Below are 24,236 nucleotides of genomic sequence, written 5' to 3'. Positions count from 1 at the left end.
AAAAAAGTAGTGTATAGTCACTGTTGAAAAATTAGAGAATCCAAACCACAAGGAAGAAAGTAAAAGACACCCGTCATCCCATCACTCTGAGAAGAGCTCTGGAACTTCTAGGTGGAAGCCTACCTGATCTTTTCTTGTGAAAAGACTCCTTGTTTTGATTTTTGTAACAATGGGATCGTATTTTACTTATTGTATTCTTTTTAAATTTTATTTATTTATTTTTCATCATATTCTTTTAAAATATATTTGGCTATATTTACACTGCATGTTATTTTTTTTAAGGCAGTATTCCATTGTGTATTTGTACTGTGATGTATTTATTTATTTTTAAGATTTTATTTATTTGAGAGAGAGAGAGCAAGCATGAGCAGGGGAGAGAGGCAGAGGAAAAGGGAGAAGCAAACTCCCCACTGAACAGGGTGTCCAATGTGGGACTTGATCTCAGGACCCTGGGATCATGACCTGAGTCCAGGTAGACGCTTAACTGACAGCTACCCAGATGACCCTGTACTATGATGTATTTAACTAATACTATCTTGTCATCTGTATCTATCCTTGCCTTGCTTTTAAATATTCATTCATATTCGAAGGTATTCTTGATAAGTCTGTAGAAATAGAATTGCCAGGACGAAGGGCACATGCAGTTTTAAAATCGTACCCTGTATGTCCTACTTGTTTGGCATGAGAGTTACTCTTTTACTGAATACTTCTTTTATTCTTCTTCCCCTGGAAACTGGAAGGTTGGCTTTTAAGCTTAAGAGGAGCACAGAACTGTACAGAAAGTGAGAAATAGCAATTACTTAATGCAACAGAATAGACTGAGTCATGTTCAACATATCAAAAACCCATGGAAACCCTGGCTCCCAGGCTGTATTAACTTTCTATCTGGAATCTTACAAGCAAAGTGTTATACAGCTTTCCATAAACTTTTCATTGGAGCACATGCATTTTATTTAAAAAATGTATTTTTATGTTGATATATTTAAATAAACATATTCCAGACCTCATACCCTTTGATCTCTAAATTATTCAGGATGCATTTCTAATTTTTTTCTTTTTTTTAAGATTTTTTTAAAAAAATATTTATTTATTTATTTATGATAGACATAGAGAGAGAGAGAGAGAGAGGCAGAGACACAGGAGGAGGGAGAAGCAGGCCCATGCCGGGAGCCTGACGTGGGACTCGATCCTGAGACTCCAGGATCGCGCCCTGGGCCAAAGGCAGACACTAAACCGCTGAGCCACCCAGGGATCCCCTAAGACTTTTTATTTATTTATTCATGAGAGACACACAGAGAGAGGCAGAGACACAGGCAGAGGGAGAAGCAGGCTCCACGCAGGGAGTCCAATGCAGGACTCAGTCCTGGGACCCCAGGATCATGGCCTGAGCCAAAGGCAACCACTCAACTGCTGAGCCACCCAGGCGTCCCATTTCTAATATTTTTCTACATGACCAAAATAACAGTGACTAGTCCTAAAAACTTTCTTATTATTATATATCTGCTCCATATTCAAATTTACCCACTTGTCCCTAAAATACCTTTTATAGCAGATTTGTGTTACTTTCAACTATCCACTGTCACGCATTCATATTCACTTCAAAGACTTTTGACACATTTCCCTTCTACCCTTGGTATAGGAAAATATATATTGCCCAAACCTTTGCCAACTTGGGGTATTTTTTTTTTTATTTTTTATTTATTTATGATAGAGAGAGAGAGAGGCAGAGACACAGGCAGAGGGAGAAGCAGGCTCCATGCACCGGAACCCGATGTGGGATTCGATTCCGGGTCTCCAGGATCGTGCCCTGGGTCAAAGGCAGGCGCCAAACCGCTGTGCCACCCAGGGATCCCCGACTTGGGGTATTATTACTACTTTTGCCCGTCTGTTCTATCCTTTATTTTATTTTATTTTTATTATTTTTTTAAAAAAATAGATTATTTTTATCTTTTTATTTATGATAGTTGCACAGAGAGAGAGAGAGAGAGGCAGAGGGAGAAGCAGGCTTCATGCACCGGGAGCCTGACGTGGGATTCGATCCCGGGTCTCCAGGACCGTGCCCTGGGCCAAAGGCAGGCGCCAAACTGCTGCGCCACCCAGGGATCCCCTATCCTTTATTTTAAAATTGACACTGAAATACAGGCTTATTTCTTGGTAGAGAATCTTGAGATGGGGAAGGTAATATTTCATTAAGAGGGCCCGATGTGTTGTCCGTCCTTGGTCCCTGTGGTTCGCCCTCAGCGGTTTAGTTCTTCCTGTTTCCAGCGGACAAGCAGGTATGCTGGAACCAAAGCTTGTGGCCTTGCCTTATGAGTTCACATGTCTCTCCCTCCTCTGCATCAGAATCCACCTCATTGTCTGGAGATCACGCCACCATCTTCAGAAAAGCTGGTCTCGGTGATGCGGTTAAGTGACCTCTCCACGGAAGATGACGACTCGGGTCACTGTAAAATGAACCGTTATGATAAGAAGATTGACAGTCTAATGAATGCGGTTGGTTGTCTCAAGTCTGAGGTGAGGGAGGTGGGGGGCTGGAATAGCTAGTGCCCTGAGGATGTGATGGACCACCTAGCTCGGTTCCTGGTGGAGTGCTTCCTTCAGGCTGCCGCCTGTGGGTCCTCCCATCCTTCTCAGCAGCCTCCTGGGGCTTTAGATGCCTCTGAGGAGGTACCCCGGGCAACCCGGGCTCCCTCTCCAGAGAGCACCTAGCCCGGGCCTGGCCCTGACCCCTCCTGGTGCTCTGTATGGATGCCCTGGTCTGACATGTCACAACAATAAATGAAGCTGGTGGTGGTATTGTCCCCATTTTGGAGATGAAATGGCTGGGACACTGGGACCTCTGTTTCCCATTTGACATAATAGTTTAGAAGGAGAACAAAGTCCCAAAGAGGTGGAGAAAGTTTGTCCTCAGTTGGCGGGCTGTGTCTTTGGACAGGATCTAACAATGGTATTAGAAACAACCTGGAAGTCTGTGTCCCCCAGCCGGGAGTGTGGCAGAGCTGGCTCGAAATCCAGGTCTTGACTGCTAATGTGGCCTGTTTCTTTAATTCCTCACCCTGCATTTGGGGCTACCAGGCCCACCTGGAGAACCTAGGGCTGGCTGCCTGGCCACAGCACTTTTCTCCAAAGCCCGCAGAACGCAGGCCTTTTTGTGACACCTCTCCTGTGGTGTGCCAGCCGAAACATGGTTTGTATCCTGGCTCCAGCCCCAGTCAGCAAGTCACTTAGGCTCTCAGTACTCGGTTTTCTCAGTAACAAGGAAATGAGATGAATGGTGTCTGCCCCTCATCTCTGTGATGATTAACTCCGATTGTGCCCAACAGGACCTAAATACCTATGTATCTGGTCAATCAGAGGTGCCCTTATCTGGTCCAAAGCAATGCACCTAGCAATGCGGCAGAGGAGGAGCCTCCCCTCAGTGGCCCCTGCCTGCGTGCTCCTGCACAGGTCAAGATGCAGAAGGGTGAGCGCCAGATGGCCAAAAGATTCCTAGAGGAGCGAAAGGAAGAGCTGGAGGAGGTGGCCCACGAGCTGGCCGAGACTGAGCATGAGAACACAGTGCTAAGGCACAACATCGAGCGCATCAAGGAGGAGAAGGACTTCACCATGTAAGGTGGCCCTGCCCCAGAGGATGTTCCCACTGGCCTGCCCCTGTCCCAGGCCCTGGAAATGGAGGCAGGCCCAGGCGCTGTCCCCCGGTCACAGCGTGGGCCAGACTCGCAGCCGTTCAACGGTCGCAAGCTAGTTACTTGTTGGCGCTCGTGATTTACGCTGGGTGTTGGGGGGGAGGGGACAAGGACCCCACAGGGTACAGTGGGGGTGGGGAAGCCTTTCTTGAAAAAGCGACATTTAAGGAAAGCCCTGCAGGATGGTCAGAAGATAGCTGGGAGTCCCAGGGAAGGAGGCATTCAGGGATCTCCCGTGAAGGTCCCAGGGAAGCAGTTTGCGACTGAAGGATGGAAAGCAGGCCAGTGCCAGGAGAGGGGTGGGCAGAGGGCAGGGGGGCTGTGGAAGCTGGCAAGGGCCACTCTCAGAGGTCACTTTGTGAAGTTTGCATTGAGCAGCCGGGGAAGGGTTTTCAAAGCCAAGAGTGGTGGGGCCAGATTGGGCTCCAGTGTGAAGAGCAGATGAGATGGCTCAAAAGCAGATCTGAAGGTGGTGGGTACGAGGCTGGGGTGATGGCAAGGGACAGGGGTAATGCTAGTGGCCAAGAGGCCAGCAAAGCCACGGATGGCATAATGTTACCCGAGGTGAAGGCCCTGCTCTGGTGCCCAGGTAGCCCTCTAGGAGCCGTCCCTCCCCCTCCCCCACTGTTCCCTGACCAGGAGATGAGCCTCGCAGGGCATTGTGAGGCGAGCTTCAGAGCTCTGGGTGGGCCGGGGCCTGGGAGAGCTCACAGAGCACTATTCTCTCTGGCCCCAGGCTTCAGAAGAAACACCTCCAGCAGGAGAAGGAGTGCCTCATGTCCAAGCTGGTAGAGGCTGAAATGGATGGAGCTGCTGCTGCCAAGCAAGTCATGGCTTTGAAGGATACTATCGGGAAGCTGAAGACGGTAGGTGGCGGGCAGAACCACCCAGCCTGGGACTGGGCCCGGAGGTGGGCAAGTTGCAAGCTGGGGAGGGGTCTTTACGCAGTCATCGGGCTGACTTTATGACATCTCTGGGCCAGGGGAGGGCACGGTGAACTCCTCAGCCCCCCACCCCCACTCTCACTTCTGGGGCCTGATCCTCGAGGATGACCTCTGGTGGCCAGGGTCTCTGAGGAGACCTCATCATGGGTCTCCTGGGATCACAGTGAGTCAAGGCATAAGTCTTGATTCCTGCAAGTGTCAGGCACAGTTTGATTCCTGCGAGTATTGGCCACCAGGTGTTGTCCTCCTCCACTTCCTCCAGGAAGCCTGCCTCACTGTACTTGCCCACACAGAGCTCCCCAGCCCTTCCCCCACTTGCTGCTCTCAGCCCACCCAGCTCCTGCCCCCATCCTTCCAGGTCCTACCTCCTCCAGGAAGCCTGCCCTCGACTGCTCTGGCCCTGTTAACACGGCCCAGGGTTTCTTACCCTGGCTTCCTGGCACCCAGGGGCCTCCCTCCACTGCCTCCTCCTTTCTCTCCCCACCCCCCCCACCGTCTCTCCCCTTCTCCCCCTATATCTTGTAAGACTGTTTGCTGTCTTCCAGGAGAAACAAATGACCTGCACGGACATCAACACCTTGACGAGGCAGAAGGAACTTCTCCTGCAGAAGCTGAGCACATTTGAAGAGACCAACCGCACCCTCCGAGACCTGCTGCGGGAACAGCACTGCAAAGAGGTGAGTGAGCTCCTAGCTCCTGGCCACAGCTGCCTGCCCTCCCTCCCTCCCTCTGAACCCCTGCAGCACCACAGGCCCGTCCACTTGGAACCTCGGGACCTCATCTGTGATAAGAAAGTGCACTCCGCACCTACATTGCGGGGGCCATGGGAATATGTGCCACAGTCTTCCCGGGAAGTGCTGGACACCTGGCACATGGGTGCTGCTGTGGTCATTGAAGCTGGAGCTGATGGCATCAGGAGTTGCTGAGGTGTCAGGGAGGCGCCGGGCCCTTGGTTCGGGGCTAGGGAACGCCAGCTGTAGGGTTGCACTTGGTGTTCTTTAAAGATGGTTCCTAACAATATTCCATATTAGGAAATGATTCTGGAAAAACTGTTGGGTATCAACAGCTGTCTCCCTGTTGGGTTCAAACAAAAGAGGAACTGTAGTATGGTTTGGTTGTTTTTTGTTTTTTGTTTTTATTTTTGTTTTTTTATTATTTTTTAAAGATTTTATTTATTCATGATAGATATATATATCAGAGGAGACACAAGCAGAGGGAGAAGCAGGCTCCATGCCGGGAGCCCGACGCAGGACTCGATCCCGGGACTCCAGGATCGCGCCTTGGGTCAAAGACAGGCGCTAAACCGCTGAGTCACCCTGGGATCCCCCATTTTTTAAAAATATTTTATTTGTTTATTCATGAGAGACATAAAGAAAGAGAGGCAGACACATAGGCAGAGGGAGAAGCAGGCTCCATGCAGGGAGCCCCATATGGAACTCGATCCCATGACACCCCGGATCACACTGTGAGCCAAAGGCAGATGCTCAACAGCTGAGCCACCCAGGCATCCCGGTTTTGTTTTTGTTTTAAGATTTTATTTATTTATTAGAGAGAGAGAGACACTGAGAGAGAGATTGTACAGGGCAGAAGGAGAGAGAAAAACAGACTCCCCACTGACCAGGGAGCCTGACACAGGGCTTGATCCCAGGATCATGATCCAAGCTGAAGGCAGAGGCTTCACCAACTGAGCCACCCAGGTGCCCCAGTTTATTTTACTTTTTTAGTATTATCAGCTTCTGGTTTGGATTTTTAAAAATTACTTAATATTTTAATTTAATTGTTTCTTGGCCTTTTGGCTAAGCTCTAGTATCTATTCTTATCAGTTTAATTATTAATAATTAATTAACTAATTAATTTTTAAGTGGGCTCTATACCCAGTCTGGGGCTTGAACTCACAACTCTGAGATTAAGTCACATGTTCCACTGACTGAGCCAGCCATGGACCCCCCAGAAATTAGTATTTAAAATAAGTAAGATGTGGGGCACCTGGGTGCCCCACTCAGTTAAATGTCTGCCTTCGGCTCAGGTCATGGTCTCAGGACCCTGGGGTTGAGCCCTGTGTCAGGCTCCCTACTCAGCAGGGAGTCTGCTTCTCCCTGTCCCTCTGACCTTCCCCCACTGCTTGTGCTCTTGCTGTCTCTCAAGTGAACAAAAAAATATTTTAAAAATAAGAATAATATAAAGTGGTGTGGTCACTGGCTGGCTTTCTTAACAAAATCTTTTTTTTTTTTTTTTTTTTTTAACAAAATCTTATCCATGTAGTTAAATCCTCCTTGTGTTGTCTCCTTTGGTGATAAGCTTATCAGAGGGATCCTTTATCTCCAATCTTATCATTTTTATTATTTACATATACATCCCTGAGTAACAGTATTGTTTAGCCTGCTATCAAATCTTACATAAATAATTTTGTTCCACATGTATTCTTCAGAGTTTTCTTTTTGCCCTCAATATTTTTTAAAAGATCGATTTATTTATTTATTTATTTATTTATTTATTTATTTATTTATTTATTTATTTATTTGAGAGAGGGAGCAGGGGAGGGGCAGAAGGAGAAGGAGAGAGTGAAAATCTCAAGTGGACTCCACACTGAGTGTGGAGCCCGACACTCGGCTCGATCTCTTGACCCTGTGATCATGCCCTGAGCCAAAATGAAGAGTTGCACACTTAACCCACTGAGCCCCCCAGGCACCCCCACTCAGTACCCTCAGTATTTTTGAGATTCATCCATTTTTATCCCCAAGGACTAAGGTAGTTCATTTTCACTGCTGTGTTGTATTTTAAGATGATACCGCAATTTATCCTTTCTTCAGTTGGAGAAATATTCTCTATTTGCTGTTATAAGTGGTGTTATTTTGGGCATTCATGTACAGTGTCTTGGTGTACCCGAGAGTTCCTAGAGTATATTTCTTTCAGTTTTATTAGTTACAGCTAAATTATTCTCTTAAAATTAATAATATCTTTATTTAATGTCTGGCTCAACGTTCTTGGGTGGGCAATTTTAACCTCTCTGGGCCTCAGTTTTCCCACCTGTAAAAGGAGAATATCATGTTCCATATGGCATCATGTGAGTACAGATGAGGGAGTGGCACACTGCCTGGCACATGATAGGTGCTTGGTAAGTGGTAGGTGCTGTTGCTGTTTGTCCTGGGACTGGGACCCCCAGGAAACCTTTTTCTACCCTGTTTTTTCCTTTCTGACTTCTTAGCGTCTACTGTCCTCGGATCCCAGAATCTCTCATTGGAGATGAAGGGTCAGCCAGTTTGGACTTCCCACCCACAGCAGATGCTCCCTGTTCAGTCCAGACTCTCGTCTCTTCCTGCCCATGTCACTTGGGATGGGAGCCCCCTCCCCTCAATCTCGGTGCTTGCTAGGGAGGCTCAGTGGATGGGAGTTTGCCCTGGCTGTGGAGTCAGTTGGCTTAGGCCCCACCTCTGCCATTTCTAGTTGGTGATCTCACACAGCTCACCTCACTTCTCCCAGCCTCCATCTCTTCTGTAGAATGGGTGTGGTGCATGGCTCCTTAGAATGGGGGATTTGGTGAGACTGTTTGTGTGGTGTCTCCCTGGAAGTTCAGAAGACATGGCATAAAGGGCAGTGAGAGCAGCATCAGTCCTAAGCTTTCATCCTGTGTTCTGTGCCTCTTCCTGTTGTTGGAGAAACCACGATGCTGGCTTGTCTCCTCTCCCAGTCCTGTCCTGGCTTGTGAAGGGAACCTGTGAGCCTGGGAAGAAAAGGGAGGGCAAGCCCCCCTCTAGAGAAGACTTGAGAAGGTTCACAGACACGGCCTACTGGGAAGATGGGTATGAGTAGACATTTGGGGGAAGAGGGAACTCAGTGACTGATAAACATATGAATAATTAGAAAAATGCAAGCTAAAACAGCAGGAGTCCTGCTGGCAAAGACTAGCCTGCTGCCCAGGGCCCTCCTGTCCTGCCTGTGGCAATGCAAATCTGTGCAGGCACTTTGTAGGTCATTTCAGCTCACAAACCTGACCCAGGCATTCCTCCTCTTGGTATCAACCTTAAAGAGACACTGTACATGCCTGTCCATTGCTACAGTGTTTGCAGTTGTGCAACCTGGGAATAGCCTCATCACCCAGAGGTTATGCATAGGGAGAGGTTAAAAATGCAATGGCATGTTAGAGAGAAGGCATTTAGGGATCACTGGTGGCTGGAGGAGGGGGACATGGAGATTGCTTAAACAGTTACAGGCTTTCCTTTGGGATATTGAAAATGTTCTGGAACGAGCGAGTAGTGATGGTTGCACAATATTGTGAATGTACTATATGCCACTGAGATTTACACTTAAAAATGGTTCAAATGGCTTATGTTCTGCTTTTTTTAAAAAATGATTTTATTTATTTATTTGAGAAAAGGAGAGAGAGAGAGAGAAAGAAAGAAAATATGCAAGCACAGGGGGGCAGCGAGGAGGACAGAGGGAGAGGCAGACTCTGGTAAGCAGGGAGCCCCATGTAAGGCTCCATACCAGGATCCTGGGATCATGACCTGAGCCAAAGGCAGATACTTAACTGACTCAGCCTTTCAGGTACCCCTGGCAAGGTTTATGTTATAAATGTTTTACCACAATTTAAAAAATTAATAATGTAATATGCCAAAAACCATTGAGTTGTGCATAGTATCCGAATTTTCATCTCAATAAAGCTGTTTGTTTTTTAAAGATTCTTATTTAGGGCAGCCCCGTGGTGGTGCAGCAGTTTAGCGCCGCCTGCGGCCCAGGGCGTGATCCTGGAGACCCGGGATCGAGTCCCACGTCAGCCTCTCTGTGTGGTGCCTGCTTCTCCCTCTGCCTGTGTCTCTGCCTCTCTCTCTCTCTGTCTCTATGAATAAATAAAATAAAATCTTTAAAAAAAATAAAAATAAAGATTCTTATTTATTTATTTGGGAGAGAGATAGAACATGAGGGAGAGGGAGAAACAGATTTCCCACTGAGAAGGGAGCCCTATGTGGGGCTCTATCTCAGAACCCAGAGATCATGACCTGAACCAAAGGCAGACACTTCACTGACTGAGCCACCTGGGGCCCTTGTTTATTTGTTTGTTTGTTTGTTTTTTAGATTTTATTTATTTGAGAGAGAACATAAGCAGGGGGGAGAGGCAGAAGGAGAGGGAGAAGCAGACTCCCCGCTGAGCAGGAAGCCTGCCTTGGGTCTCCATCTCAGGACCCTGAGATCATGACCTGAGCTGAATGCAGACGCTTAACTGACTGAGCCACCCAGGCGTGCCTGTTTGTTTGTTTTTAAGATTTAAAAAAAAAAAAATTAAGTCATATCTACACCCAACGTGGGGCTCAAACTCACAACCCCAAGATCAAGAGTCACTCATTCCACCCACACTGAGCCAGCTAGGTGCCCCTCAATAGAGCTGTTTTTAAAAAAAATCAAGTAGTAGCACAGAAATATGTTATCATTTTGGTAAGATCACCCATAGATCCTTCTCCTCCCCGCCCCCCGACCCGTAAAAGGTGCTATTTCTCTAGGTGTATCTATATATAAATGCATAGAGAGAGGATGGGCAGGACCCTAATCAAACTAGTAACAGTAAAGTGGGGTTTGGAGGTGGATGAGGGAACTTTAGCATTACTGGTTCACTGAATATTTTATAATGAGATTGCAATTTATTTATGACTCCTATAATTGGAAATAAAAATTTTGGAAAAGAAAGAGAATCCGGAGGATGTAGACATCTGGGTTCATTGCTTAACCACTTGGCTCTGTCTGTCTTCCCTTGAAGGATTCCGAAAGGCTGATGGAGCAGCAAGGAGCTCTACTAAAACGGCTGGCGGAGGCGGACTCAGAGAAAGCGGTAACACAGCGCCCCCTGCCGGCTCTAGTGGCTTATAGGCGACAGTGCGCAGAGGGGCTGGCCCAATGCAGTAGTGCTGGAGCCTGGCTCTGATAATTCTTTGCGCCTTAGTTTCATGATCTGTAAAATGGGCTGATGTCCCCTATCCTGCCTGCTCCGCTGGGCTTGTCTAGCTTGAACTACGACACTGAACACAACATAAGAACCGCTGCTGCTGGATTTACTAACCATCAGAGTCTGTTGCTTGAATTAACCATATTTGTATTATGGATTCAAAAGACTTTGACTCAACAGTTCCACTTCTAGAAAAAGGACTTTGACTCAACAGTTCCACTTCTAGAAATCACTCCCAAGGCGGCATACTCCAAAGTCTGGTCCATGGAACCCTAAGTTCCTCACAATGTTAATGGGTGCCATTAACAGCAAGCAGTGATCTGAGGCCAGATAAATTGGGAAATGACTGACTGACCTGTACAAAAAGTTCACTGAGTTAACTCCAAAGCCTTTTGGAGCATTTGAGGTATGAATGCCCTCGTGAGTCTCCAAGGGTTTGGCCCTTGGTCCTTAATGCCTCTCAGAACATCATGATGGGAGATTTGGCAGTGAAGGGGATGATGCCTAAGTCTATCTCCTCAGTTTGAGAGGCTGGGAATCAAATTATGAACATCAGTAAGTTAAAACTTTAAGCTGCCCTTTCAAAAGATATAGAAGATTTAAGCACAGTATGGTAAATGTTGTGGGATTGAAGGTTATGGAACAAAATGCATAAGACTTTTTAATGCATATTAGCCATTTGTCTTTGGCTGGGGAATTAATTATAGAGATTCTTTAGCATGTTTTTTGTTTTTCATTGTTTTCCACAGCTAACATTATTTTACTTATTCGTTTATTTTTAAGATGTATTTGTTTGAGAGAGGAGGAGATTTATTTATTTATTTGTGACGGAGGAGAGGGGGCACACATGAGTTGGGGGAGGGGCAGAGGGAGCGAATCTTGAAGTAGACTTCACACTGAGGGGGGAGCCTGACTCCAGTCTCCTTTTCATGACCCTGAAATCATGACCTGAGCTGAAAGCAAGAGTCAGATGTTTAACTGCCTGAGCCACCCGGGCGCCTCTATCTATTTATTTTTAAATATTATTATTTGTTAAGTAGGCTCCATAGCACGGAGCCCAACATGGGGCTTGAACTCACAACGTTGAGATCAAGACTTGAGCTGAGATTGAGACTTGAACGCTTAACGGACTGAGCCACCCAGGCGTCCCTAACATTATTTTAAATTGCAAAATCCGGGAACCCTGGGTGGCGCAGCGGTTTAGCGCCTGCCTTTGGCCCAGGGCGCGATCCTGGAGACCCAGGATCGAATCTCACGTCAGGCTCCCGGTGCATGGAGCCTGCTTCTCCCTCTGCCTATGTCTCTGTCTCTGTCTCTCTCTCTCTCTCTCTCTCTCTCTCTCTATGTGACTATCATAAATAAATACAAAATTAAAAATAAATAAATAAATAAATAAATTGCAAAATCAATACCTGCTTGTCGTCTTAAATATTTAATACAGGGAAGCCCGGGTGGCTCAGCGGTTTAGCACTGCCTTCAGTTCACACCCTGGAGACCTGGGATCGAGTCCCATGTCAGGCTCCCTGCATGGATCCTGCTTCTCCCTCTGCCTGTGTCTCTGCCTCTCTCTCTCTCTCTCTCTCTGTCTCTCATGAATAAATAAATAAAGTCTTAAAAAAGGGCAGCCCGGGTGGCTCAGCGGTTTAGCGCCTCCTTCAGCCCAGGGCCTGATCCTGGAGACCCAGGATCAAGTCCCACATCACGCTCCCTGCATGGGGCCTGCTTCTCCCTCTGCCTGTGTCTCTGCCTCTCTCTCTCTCTCTCTCTGTCTCTCATGAATAAATAAATAAATAAAATCTTAAAAAAAAAGTCTTAAAAAAATTTTAATACAGATGTTGAGTGCTTCCTGCTAGGATCTTTGTGGCATGGGCCAGTGTATTTGGGACCTTGGGCCCTGGTGGCCAGGCACCATAGGAGTTGCTGTCCCCACCCTAACCCCCCACCCCCACCCCCGGCCTGGCTTCTTTGCCCTTCCCTTGGGCCTCATGACAGTGTATGTTCTCTCTAGCGCCTGCTGTTACTACTGCAAGACAAGGACAAGGAGGTAGAAGAGCTACTCCAGGAAATACAATGTGAGAAGGTACCATCCCTGACAGTTACTCTTCCTAATGAGCCAGTAGAGCTTAGTGTATAGAGTGTGCACTGGAATTGGAAACAGGGGTTCAAATGCTGGCTCTGTCACTTTCTCCATCTCTCCACAAAGGCTCAAGCGAAGACAGCATCCGAGCTTTCTAAATCCATGGAGTCCATGCGTGGGCATTTGCAGGCACAGCTCCGGTGCAAAGAGGCAGAGAACAGTCGCCTATGCATGCAGATCAAGGTACCTGCTGGCCCCACTGGTGGGGAAGGAAGGGCAGGGCATGGCAGTCCCAGGGCCGTGAGCCACACTCAGGAAGGCTTGGCCCCAAAGGTTTATGGGGTACTTGCTGCCAATGCGCTCCTGCTTCAGAGAGATTCTGGGACAGAGGCAAGAGCAGTGGACCCTAGAGGCCCTGGGTACCCTTCCCTGCAGTGACTGGGTTCAGTGTCATGACCCAGGGCCAATCACTTAATCCCTTAGGCCCTCAGGCCTACCCCTGGGGAGGGAATGGTCTCAAATGCTGCTTGCCTGTGTGAGCCAGGGACCCTCTGAGGTCAGGCTCTGCCAAGTGACTGAGAGATTCTTCTGACCACAGTGTTGGAAGTTGAAGGAAGGATTCCAGAAGAGTCCTGTCCTAGCATTAAGACTCGATGGGTTTAGTGATCTGGAGAGGTACCATGGGGAACTGGGAATAGCCCCTATCCCTGGCCTGCATTTGGAGAGCCCTAAGCCCCCACACAGTTGGTGACCCATTTTCTCTTTCCTTCTCCACCATCCTCTCTTTTTGCTGGTCCTCTTTCCCCTCGCTCCCCTCCACTCTTCTCTCCCCACCATCCCCTGCTTCCGGCCCTCCCCTCCCAGAACCTGGAGCGCAGTGGGAACCAGCACAAGGCAGAAGTGGAGGCCATCATGGAGCAGCTGAAGGAATTAAAGCAAAAGGGAGACCGAGACAAAGAAACCTTAAAGAAGGCCATCCGAGCCCAGAAGGAACGAGCTGAGAAGAGCGAGGAGTATGCTGAGCAGCTGCATGTGCAACTTGCTGACAAGGTGGCGGGCCTTCCCTGAGGGTGGCCACGGGGTTGGGATGGGGGTGGAGGGCGAAGAGGGTAGAGGTATCAGTGCTGGGTAGGCAGTGCTGGCTAGGCGGTAGCCACTGGCTGTGAGCTGGCTATGATCGGAGGGTTGGTGATGGTGGAAAGGGCGAATGTCCTGGGGGGAGGGGCGGCAGTGGGTGAGTAAATGGGTAAAAGGATGAAAGCAGGGTGGGTGGATGGCTGGAGACCCTGAAGGGGACATTTTAGTCAATATCGTGTGGGAATGATAGTTAAGAAGGATTTCCAAGTAAAGTGCATGTTATTGCTAGAAATCTAGAAGCTAACAGCTGGGCTCAGTCACCCTTGGTGTCTCTGGAAAGGGACTGTGGGGGTGAGGAGTCATCCGGGTGGGCCCAGCCCCCCGCTCCCTTGGCCTCAGTGCTGACCCATCACGGGGCTGATGGGTCCTGTGGTCCCATGTTCCCAGGATCTATATGTCGCTGAAGCTTTATCCACTCTGGAATCATGGAGGAGCCGCTACAATCAAGTTGTGAAAGACAAGGGAGACCTCGAGTTGGAAATTATCGTCCTGAATGAGTACGTGTGTTTAGAAGAGGGCACGTGGGCTATTGAGGGAAAAGGGCATACAAGGCGGATCCCAGCACCCTCAAAGCTGCTGTGTAGTCTCACCCGTCAGGGGCTGCGTTGGGCTGAGGTGTGGCAGCCCTGGCCGTCAACGTGGAGGGGCTGGGCTTCTCTGGTCACAGAGGTCCAGGAGCCACTGGAAATGCCATGTCTATTCTCTATTGTCTGCCCAGTGAAGCAGCTGTTTTGCTTAGCAGTTGGTAGGTCAGAGTAGGAGGCAAAAGTGGCCTCGTTGTAGGGGACGGAACTCAAACCTTTCTCGTCACTAGCTACCAGTGACCAGATATTCTCAGTGTCATCTATAATCCTGTATTCGTTCATTTGAAAAATATTTATTGAGCATCTGTTCTATACCAGGCTGTGTGCTGGCCTTCAGGGTCACAGCAGTGACAAGACAAATGCATCCCGTACCCTCTTGGAGTTAGCCCTGGACTCCAGGAGAGAACCCCAGACTACAGAGATCTGGACTCCCAGGGCTGTGGACTGATCATGGGGGAGTTAGCTGAGAAAGTGTCTCTTGATTTTGCTGTATTCTACTTAATTTAGCAAACATTCTGAGAACCTGCTATGTGTTGGGCCCCCTCCCAGGAGCTATCCTCTTGGGGTTCTCTGTCTGGTAGGAGATAATGAGGGCAGAAGGATACATGGAACAGACAAGAGGAATTGGGGAAGGGATGCTCTAAGGAAGGACATCTGAACTGGGTTTTTAAGGGTGAGGAGGAGTTTGCCGGGTAGAACAACATGATGTGTTTGCTTGGGCCTACTACTCTGTGCTTAGCAAATATTTGCGAAATGAACTGTAATTGATCATTCCTGAGAGCACACACTGTGTAAAGTTTCTGTATTGGGTCTGTGGTCAAGATAAAGCAAGCATCTGAGAGCCCAAATGTTCCTGTGAGGCCACAGTCTCAGTTGCTGGATTACAGCCCTGCTGAGTGACTGGTAGGGAGGGAAGGGAGTGAGGGCAGGTGGACACTTAGCGTCTTTCCCTCTGTGCTGTATACATTCGCTGCATTTTTTCTGTCCTGTGCTAGGTAAATGCTCACACATGTGAACAAGGGAGAGGAATGTCTGGGGGTGTCCCTGACCACCCAGCCTGGGAGTTCTGTCCTAACTTCAAGACCTGCTGGGCTAAGAGATCCATGGGGTGCCATGAAGAGTTGGGAAGGGGCCCTGTCTCTGGTGCTTGTCTTCAGGGAGTGTCTTGGCCTCGTAGGAGGATCAGAAAACAAAAGGCTTCTTTCTGGAGGGAGTGGTATGGGAGACAAATCTAGAGGCTGTTAGAAGAGGGGGTTTGTGGGAATGCCACAGCAGCAATGCCAGGGCAGAGCAAGGGAGTGGAGACTGGGGAGCAGACAGGGCACTAGGGAGGAACACTTGGCCCCACTCCACACAAAGACCTGGGCTTCTCAGAACCCACGTAATTGCTTCTCTTTGTCTGCTTTCACTCTGCGACCTTCTAGCCGGGTGACAGATCTCGTAAACCAACAACAAACATTGGAGGAGAAGATGCGGGAAGACCGAGACAGCCTGGTGGAGAGACTACACCGGCAGACTGCCGAGTATTCCGCATTCAAGCTAGAGAACGAGAGGCTGAAGGTCTGTAATGAGAGTGGGCCCACACCATGAATGGAGGGCAGCAGGATCCCTGGTGGGGCACTCCAGATGGGTCCCCACAGATGATTCAAGGCTCTTCAGAGGGCCTGGAGGCAGCGACATGATTAGGATGGTGTGCACTAGAGTCAGAAAGGCCTGGATTTGGGGCACCTGGGTGGCTCAGCTGGTTAGGCATCTGTCTTCAGCTCAGGTCATGATCTCGGGTTCCTGGGATTGAGCTCCACATTGGGCTCTCTACTCAGTGGGGAGTCTGCTTCTCTCTCTCAAGTAAATAAATAAAATCTTGAAAAGAAAGGCCTGGATTCAAGTTCTGACTACCTTTCACTAGCTACAGACCCCTGGCTAGACGGTTTATCCTTTGTCACTGTGATTTTCTTAGCGGGAGGAAAGGAGACTCTGGTGAGAACATGGTAATGTGTGTGACATGCTTAACACGCACACTCAGCCCATGTGGGTGAAACATACTCAACTGGGGGTGGGCACTGACTCCTGAGAAGCTACTGCCCCCTTCATAAACATCCATTCCCCTCACCTCCCAACCTCCCAATAGTGGAATGGTTGTCTCTACTTTATAGAATAAGGGGAGACAGGCTTAGAGGGGGGTCAGGTTTGTCGCCAAGATTTTGCCCTGGAAGTGTTAGAGCTAGTTAGGATTTATAGCCCAGTCATATTCTGAAGCTCCAGCTCTTAACTACTTGATGTGTACCCTCCTAGCACAATAGGGACGAGAGGCACTGGATTCAGGGTTCATGTTTCAGGAGCCAGGTTGGACCTTTTTAATTGAACTTGACCGTCAAATCTAGGTTTATGTGTTTATTTTTTAAAATACTTTATTTTTTTTTAAATTTTTATTTATTTATGATAGTCACAGAGAGAGAGAGAGAGAGAGAGGCAGAGACACAGGCAGAGGGAGAAGCAGGCTCCATGCACCGGGAGCCCGACGTGGGATTCGATCCCGGGTCTCCAGGATCGCGCCCTGGGCCAAAGGCAGGCGCCAAACCGCTGCACCACCCAGGGATCCCAAAATACTTTATTTTTAAGTAATTTCTATACCCAACATGGGGCTTGAACTCCCAACCCTGAGATCAAGAGTTACATGTTCTACCAACTGAGCCAGCCGGGTGCCCCCAGGTTTATCTTTGCTTACTGATTTATCTGTTAATTGAGATAGATTTTTAAGGGAAGTATGACATAGGGAAAGGTATACACATTCTAGAATATTCATAAAGTGAACACATTTTGTCCATCAGTCACCCTGATCCAAACCTTACTAGCATCCTGGTGACCTCATCCGCTTACAAATATCCATGGGAGAGGTGACTATTATCTTGACTTCTGTCACCACAGATTAGCTTGCCTGTTTTTGACTTTCATGCCTGGCTTTCATTCAGCGTTATGTCTGTGAGTGATCCATGCTGTGTAGCAGGTCTCGTTCTTCAGGCTGTTTGGTCAGCCGTTGTAGGAGTACACCATACTATATTTATCCCTCCTGTCAATCGACATTTGAGTTGTATAGCATCTTCGTACATCTTTGAGTGCACCTATTTGGGGTATTTTTATAAGTTAAATACCTTGAGGTAGAATTGCCTGGTCATTGGATGGCGAGTATAAGTTCAGCTTTGGTAGAGGTTACCATAAAATAGGGCAGTTATACAAATTTATACTTTCATCAGGTGTGTGCAAGAGGCAACAGTTGCTCCCTGTCTCCTCGGGGACACTTGGTATTTGTCATTCTCAGTGGAGCCACTCTGGTGGGAGGGGTGCCACCTCATTTTGTTTTAGTGGGGTTGCTGGGAAGTAAAGGCAGCCTCTAAGCCTAACAGGTGTTTAGGGGATTAGTTACAGCAATTGTGTCTGTGGAGGGTCGTATAGTGTAGCCATGCAAAATGATGTTTGTAGGGGCAGCTGGCTGGCTCAATCAGGAGAGCATGAGGGATCCCTGGGTGGCGCAGCAGTTTAGCGCCTGCCTTTGGCCCAGGGCGCGATCCTGGAGACCCAGGATCGAATCCCACGTCGGGCTCCCGGTGCATGGAGCCTGCTTCTCCCTCTGCCTATGTCTCTGCCTCTCTCTCTCTCTCTCTCTCTCTCTGTGACTATCATAAATAAATTAAAAAAAAAAGATTTAAAAAAAAAAGGAGAGCATGAAACTCTTGGGGTTGTGAATTCAAGCTCCTCGTTGAGTGTACAGATAATTAAAATGTTTTTAAAAAATGATGTTTGGGGATCCCTGGGTGGCTCAGCCGTTTAGCGCCTGCCTTTGGCCCAGGGTGCGGCCCTGGAGTCCCGGGATCGACTCCCACATCAGGCTCCTGGCATGGAGTCTGCCTCTCTCTCTCTCTCTCTTTCTCTCTATGTCTCTCATGAATAAATAAATAAAATCTTAAAAAAAATGATGTTTAGGGATCCCTGGGTGGCACAGCGGTTTAGCGCCTGCCTTTGGCTCAGGGCGCGATCCTGGAGACGCCGGATCGAATCCCACGTCAGGCTCCTGGTGCATGGAGCCTGCTTCTCCCTCTGCCTATGTCTCTGCCTCTCTCTCTGTGTGTGCCTATCATAAATTAAATAAAATAAAAATTATTTTAAAAAAAATGATGTTTATAGAAATGTATTATCTATAATGTTGATGATGTTCTCTAGTAAAGGTTGAAAGCATTACAGAAATCTGATACAGAAGTGATGTTCTTTGTTTACTGTAGATACACATTTTTTCCAGTCCCCCCCCCAATACTAATAAAGATATTCAAACACATACACACCCATTATTCTGCAGCTTGCTTGCTTTTCTCATTCAGCCATCTTTCATGGATATCTTTTTAAGTCAGGTTTTATTTTTTTTAGGTCAGGTTTTTGTTTTATAGCTTTATCTCTTTCAAATGATTGCATATTGTTTTTTTGTATTGAGATACTATGATTCCTTTTGTCCCTTCTACAAAAGGTGAACATTTAGGTTGTAGGAGAACATTTGTTGACTTGAGAAGTAGTTCACAATAATGGTTACATGAAAAAGCATGTTTCAAAGCAGTAAATACAATATAATCTCATTCCTGTTGAAAAAAATAATAAAGTATCTTCTCAGTTACAGACAGCGATAAAGCAAGGCATCATGCATCATGATTGGTTGTTTGTGGTCTTACCTCCATTTTTTTTTTCTTTTTTAAGATTTATTGATTTGAGAGAGAGTGAACAGGAGCAGGGAGAGGGACAGAGAGAGAGGGAGAGAAGCAGACTGACTCCCTGATGAATGGGGAGCCCCATATGGGGCTCCATCTCATGAACCTGAGACCATGACCGGAGCTGAAACCAAGAGTCAGATGCTTAACTGACTGAGCTACCCAGACACACACCCTGTTTTTTAAAGATTTATTTATTTATTTTAGAACAGCCAGGGGGAGGGACAGAGGGAGAGGGAGAGAATCCCAAGCAGGCTCCCTACAGAGCCCGACTCAGGGCTTGATCTCACAACTGTGAGATTTTGACCTGAGCTGAAACCTAGAGTCAGACACTTAACTGACTGAGCCACCCAGGGGCCCTTTACCTCCATTTTCTTTTTTTCTTTTTCTTTCTTTTTTTTTTTAAGCTATTCCAGCTTTCTTTTTTTTTTTTTAATTTTTTGAAAGTTTTATTTATTTATTTATGATAGTCACATAGAATGAGAGAGAGAGAGGCAGAGACACAGGCAGAGGGAGAAGCAGGCTCCATGCACCGGGAGCCCGACGTGGGATTCGATCCTGGGTCTCCAGGATCGCGCCCTGGGCCAAAGGCAGGCGCTAAACCGCTGCGCCACCCAGGGATCCCCTCTTTTTTTCTTTTTTTAAGATTTTATTTATTTATTCACGACACACACACACACACACACACACACACAGGCAGGCAGAGACAGGCAGAGGGAGAAGCAGGCTCCATGCAGGGAGCCTGACGTGGGACTCAATCCTGGGTCTTCCAGATCACACCCCGGGCTGAAGGCAGTGCTAAACCGCTAAGCCACTGGGGCTGCTCAACCTCCATTTTCTTTAACGATTATGTATTACTTTTGTAGTAAGGACAAGAAAACACAGGAATTGCTTATTTGCATCTACAGTTGACCCTTGAACACACAGGTTTGAACTGTGTGGGTCCACTTATATATGGAATTTTTTTTGATAAATACAGTTTAGTATTGTAAGTGTATTTTTTTCTTTTTTTAAGATTTTATTTATTCATGAGAGACACACAGAGAAAGGCAGAGACACAGGCAGGGTGAGAAGCAGGCTCCCTGAAGGGAGCCTGATGTGGGACTCAATCCCAGGACCCAGGGATCATGACCCGAGCCAAAGGCAGATGCTCAACCACCAAGCCACCCAGGTGTCCCTAAATGTATTTTTCTTATGATTATCCTAACATTTTATTTGCTTTATCTTACTTTATTGCAAGATTACAGTATATAATACATATGTAGCATACAAAATATGTGTTTATTGACTATATATGTTGTTGGTAAGGCTTCTGGTCAACAGTAAGTTGTTCGTAGTTAAGTTTTGGGGGAGTCAAAAGTTACAGGTGCATCTTCAACTGTGTGGGAGTTTGGTGGCTCTAAGCTCCCCATTCATTAGTTGCCCTGGTACCTCCCTTAGGAAATCTGCTAGTGTGGGTTTGAGTAGCAGGGCTTCCTTTGGCCCCTGGGAGTAAGAGTAGGATGGCTGCCCGCCCTGGGAACCTTCCTGGGGGTTACTCACTAGCCACCCCTTCCAGGCTAGCTTCGCCCCGATGGAGGACAAGCTCAATCAGGCGCACATTGAGGTACAGCAGCTGAAGGCATCAGTTAAGAACTACGAAGGGATGATTGACAACTATAAGAGTCAGGTAAGTGGTGGACCGGGATGTTAATCATGAAGCCTCTCCCAGGGTGAGCTGGCCATCAAAGGTGTTTTTCACCGAAACTCAGCTCAGTGCTTTGCTGCCCCCTAGGTGATGAAGACCAGATTGGAGGCTGATGAAGTGGCTGCCCAGCTAGAACGCTGTGACAAAGAGAACAAGATCCTTAAAGACGAGATGAACAAAGAGATCGAAGCGGTACTGCTCTCCTTGCTTTCTTTCTTCACCCACACAGGCCCATGTCTGTCCCCCTTGGTTGCCTGTGAGCCTCCCTGATTTAGACCAGAAAGATTAACGAGTTTTCTCATTGCTGGGCTGGTCCACGCTTCCCTGTATGTGCCTTCTCTCTCTTGAGCTGCTGTTCTATTCTGTTTCCTCCTGGTTTTCTCCTTTCTTCAGTTCCCTTAAAATAATCTCTCCTGCTTCAAGCATCCAAGTGAATTCAAATGTTCAAATCTGCCAGGTCTTAGGCATGCCTATTTCATTCTGGGTCAACCCAAAGATGTGCCTCCCCTCCCCTTCCTCTTACCCCAGACAGCCTTATTCTAGACCAAAGGGATCATTTCATCTTAATATTAACCTAGGAGAAGGGCTGAGTCCAGGCTGAGTCACTAATCTGTTGCATAGCCTTGGGCAAGTCCCCCATCCCCAACCGGTCCCTAGCCTCCTTGTTAATACAGGATGGACTAAGTCAGAGAGTTCTAACCTTCTCCTCTGACCTGTAGCATTAAGATTGCCTTCCTAGCGGCTTTGGAGTTAGACTGGACCTTAATCCTGGCTCTATCAGTTTCTAGCTGAGCAACCTTAGGGAAGTGGCTTTGCTCTTATGATTCTTAGAGTCCTTATATTGGGACAACAGCATCTACTTTATAGGTTGTTGCATGAATTAATTGAGAGAGCCCTCAGCATAGTGCCTGGGTCCTGGTGTTTGCTATGTAACAGTCATTATTCTTTTTTTTTTTTAAGATTTTATTTATTTATTCATAGAGAGAGAGAGAGGCAGAGACACAGGCAGAGGGAGAAGCAGGCATCATACAGAGAGCCTGACGTGGGACTCAATCCAGGGTCTCCAGGATCGTGCCCTGGGCTGCAGGCGGCGCTAAACCCCTGCGCCACTGGGGCTGCCCAACAGTCATTATTCTTAAATGATTAAAGGAGTGGCAGGCTTGAGGGCAAGTTAAGGTCAAGTGTGTCCCTCAGAGAATAGCTGGACACCCTCAGTGTTCTCACAGGATCCTCTTTTGGGGACCAAGGGTGACCCTGCCCTAACTCCAAAGGACTCTGGCTAGCCCCACCAGCAGGGGGACTCTTCCCAAGGGTGGGCTTTTCTCTCCCACTGCAGGCCCGTAGGCAGTTCCAGTCCCAGCTGGCTGACCTGCAGCAGCTGCCTGACATCCTGAAGATCACAGAGGCTAAGCTGGCAGAGTGCCAAGACCAGCTGCAGGGCTATGAGAGGAAGAACATCGACCTTACAGCCATCATTTCAGACCTGCGCAGCCGGGTAAGGGACTGGCAGAAAGGGTCCCATGAACTGGTGCGAGCAGGGGCCCGCTTACCAAGATGAGCTGCACATACCCCCCAAGGGAGGACCACTTCCTTTTTCTTGGCTGCCGCTTTCTGAAAGGAGTGAGCTATCATCAGTGCTGTGAAATAAAAGTCTGGTGTGCCAAATGCCTTGTGTTTGCACAAAGTGATTGTAGTTATAGGAGTCGTCACTCTGCTGTGTTGCCCCGCCCCCGGAAGCTCCAAGTCTCTAACTGCCTCTGCTCTTAAGGTTCTCCTGCTGTGCTGGGCCACGCCTCCAGCAGAGACACCCAGCCAGAGGTGTTCTTTTCCCCAACTTTCTCTTGCTTGAGCTGCCTTTCCCTACTCTTACCAGATCTATGGCCTGAGGTTCTGACCTGAAAGAGGGCTCCTTCCCCCTAGAAGCAGACTGCCTCTTGGTTACTGGAATCCTGCCTCTGGTCTGTGCCTCTCCTTTGTAGTGGGACCTTGGGCTAGGCCCTTCTCCACTCTTGACCTACTGCCTTGTAACAATAAACGTAGCTGTGGTTTTTGTGAGCACAGACTTTGTACTCCAGTATTCTCTCATGTAATTCTCCCAGAAACTTTGTGAAGCATAGATACTATTTTCTCCATTTTCCTAAAAGCAGCCCAAGGCATAGAGATACAATTTCCTGAGGTCACAGAGCTGATACTTAATGAACAGGGTTTGGAACCCAGCTAGCTCCATCTGCTTTCCAAGCCCATGTTCTCAGTCGTCTTAAGTTGCCTGCCCTGTCTTGAGCCTGAGCATTCTGAGGGTCTTTTGAGGCTGCCATCTGAGACTTCTGCATATGGCAGCTCTCTGGATAACTTCTCAAACTCGCCAGCCTGAAAGACTTGCTAGGTTTCCTGTTGCCTCACCTGCACTTGTCCCTCATCAAAGGGAGAATGAAATCAGCGGTGTCAACAATGTAGTTGGTAAAGCTGCGTGGCCCGGTCATGTGGGGCCAGTTAAGCCTGCCATCTGCTTCTGTCTTCTGTCTGCCCTGGATCCTATTGAGTGGCCTCTCCTGATCAAGAAATCGTCACCGTGGTTCATTGGGATGAAACCTGACTTCTCTTCGTGTGGGGAAAGCCTTCACAGGAGCTGGGCCTAACCTGTCCTTCCTCTCCTCTCTCCTCCAGGTTGTGCGTTGAGACTTGGATGCCTGTTGAGGGCAGCATGCCCCTCTCCTGGGTGTGGATGACAGGTCCTAGGGGAAGGGAGGGCTGCACCAGGAAGTTCCTTCATAAACCAGTCTGTGTTCCTGTCATTTTAGATCGAACATCAGGGGGACAAGTTGGAGATGGCAAGAGAAAAACATCAGGCTTCACAGAAGGAAAATAAACAGCTGAGTCTGAAGGTGGATGAACTGGAGAGGTTAGAGGCACTTGGTCCCATCTCTGTCCTCTTCCTAGGACCTGAGACTTTCAGCCACTTAGCTGCTCTGGGCTTAGTGTGCAGAAGTGTTTGAGGGACTCAAGGTCCTGGAAGGTACAGGGCAGACCTCAGAGGAAAAGCTGTTTCTATCGCAGTGGTAAGCATTGGGGGAGAGAGGAAGGCAGTCTCTTGACTGGGGGATGCTCCAGAACAGTTTGGTCAAGTTCAGACAATCCACAGTCTCCACCTACCAGAAAGGCACACTTTACCCAGCAAACCAGCAGGATCAGGATGTGGTGGTGAGGGGGCATCCCTGCCTCCCAAATCACTCTTCATTTCTGATCCTCCTTCCCTAGGAACCTTTCTGATCTGATGCTTCTGTTACCTACGGATTATCGGAGGCAATCAGGTCAAGAGTAGTTTTTGGAGTCAGAAGCCCTGGGCTTGGGTCCTGGCCTTGGGTCCCCACTTGGCCACTTAACCTGTATTGTGATCTTGAGCAAATCCTTGAACCTTTTTGAACCTCTGTTTTACTCATC

General features: G+C 48.0%; 1 protein-coding gene and 1 pseudogene across 6 annotated transcripts in view; both read left to right on the top strand.

Annotated features, from left to right (window-relative positions):
- ODF2 (outer dense fiber of sperm tails 2) overlaps positions 1-24,236 on the top strand; it is a 36,765-nt gene that overhangs the window by 8,999 nt on the left and 3,530 nt on the right. For 4 of the 6 annotated variants that reach the window (XM_055323390.1, XM_055323372.1, XM_055323399.1 and 1 more), the window contains 14 exons: positions 2,344-2,514; positions 3,448-3,608; positions 4,423-4,552; positions 5,176-5,307; positions 10,380-10,451; positions 12,574-12,645; positions 12,769-12,885; positions 13,507-13,692; positions 14,167-14,276; positions 15,788-15,923; positions 20,670-20,780; positions 20,886-20,990; positions 22,135-22,293; positions 23,597-23,697. In XM_055323390.1, the coding sequence (XP_055179365.1) occupies positions 2,344-2,514; positions 3,448-3,608; positions 4,423-4,552; positions 5,176-5,307; positions 10,380-10,451; positions 12,574-12,645; positions 12,769-12,885; positions 13,507-13,692; positions 14,167-14,276; positions 15,788-15,923; positions 20,670-20,780; positions 20,886-20,990; positions 22,135-22,293; positions 23,597-23,697 (1,763 nt within the window). Of the gene's footprint in view, positions 1-2,343; positions 2,515-3,447; positions 3,609-4,422; positions 4,553-5,175; positions 5,308-10,379; positions 10,452-12,573; positions 12,646-12,768; positions 12,886-13,506; positions 13,693-14,166; positions 14,277-15,787; positions 15,924-20,669; positions 20,781-20,885; positions 20,991-22,134; positions 22,464-23,596; positions 23,698-24,236 lie in introns of those variants that run through there. The other 2 variants (XM_055323379.1, XM_055323417.1) reach the window with 2 other exon arrangements.
- LOC129518517 (U2 spliceosomal RNA) lies at positions 6,407-6,526 on the top strand (annotated as a pseudogene).

The sequence above is a fragment of the Nyctereutes procyonoides genome, unplaced genomic scaffold, assembly GCF_905146905.1.
Source record: "Nyctereutes procyonoides isolate TBG_1078 unplaced genomic scaffold, NYPRO_anot_genome, whole genome shotgun sequence".
Classification (NCBI taxonomy): domain Eukaryota; kingdom Metazoa; phylum Chordata; class Mammalia; order Carnivora; family Canidae; genus Nyctereutes; species Nyctereutes procyonoides.
Note: the sequence above shows the minus strand (reverse complement) of the source record. Positions and strands in the feature narration are given on the sequence as shown.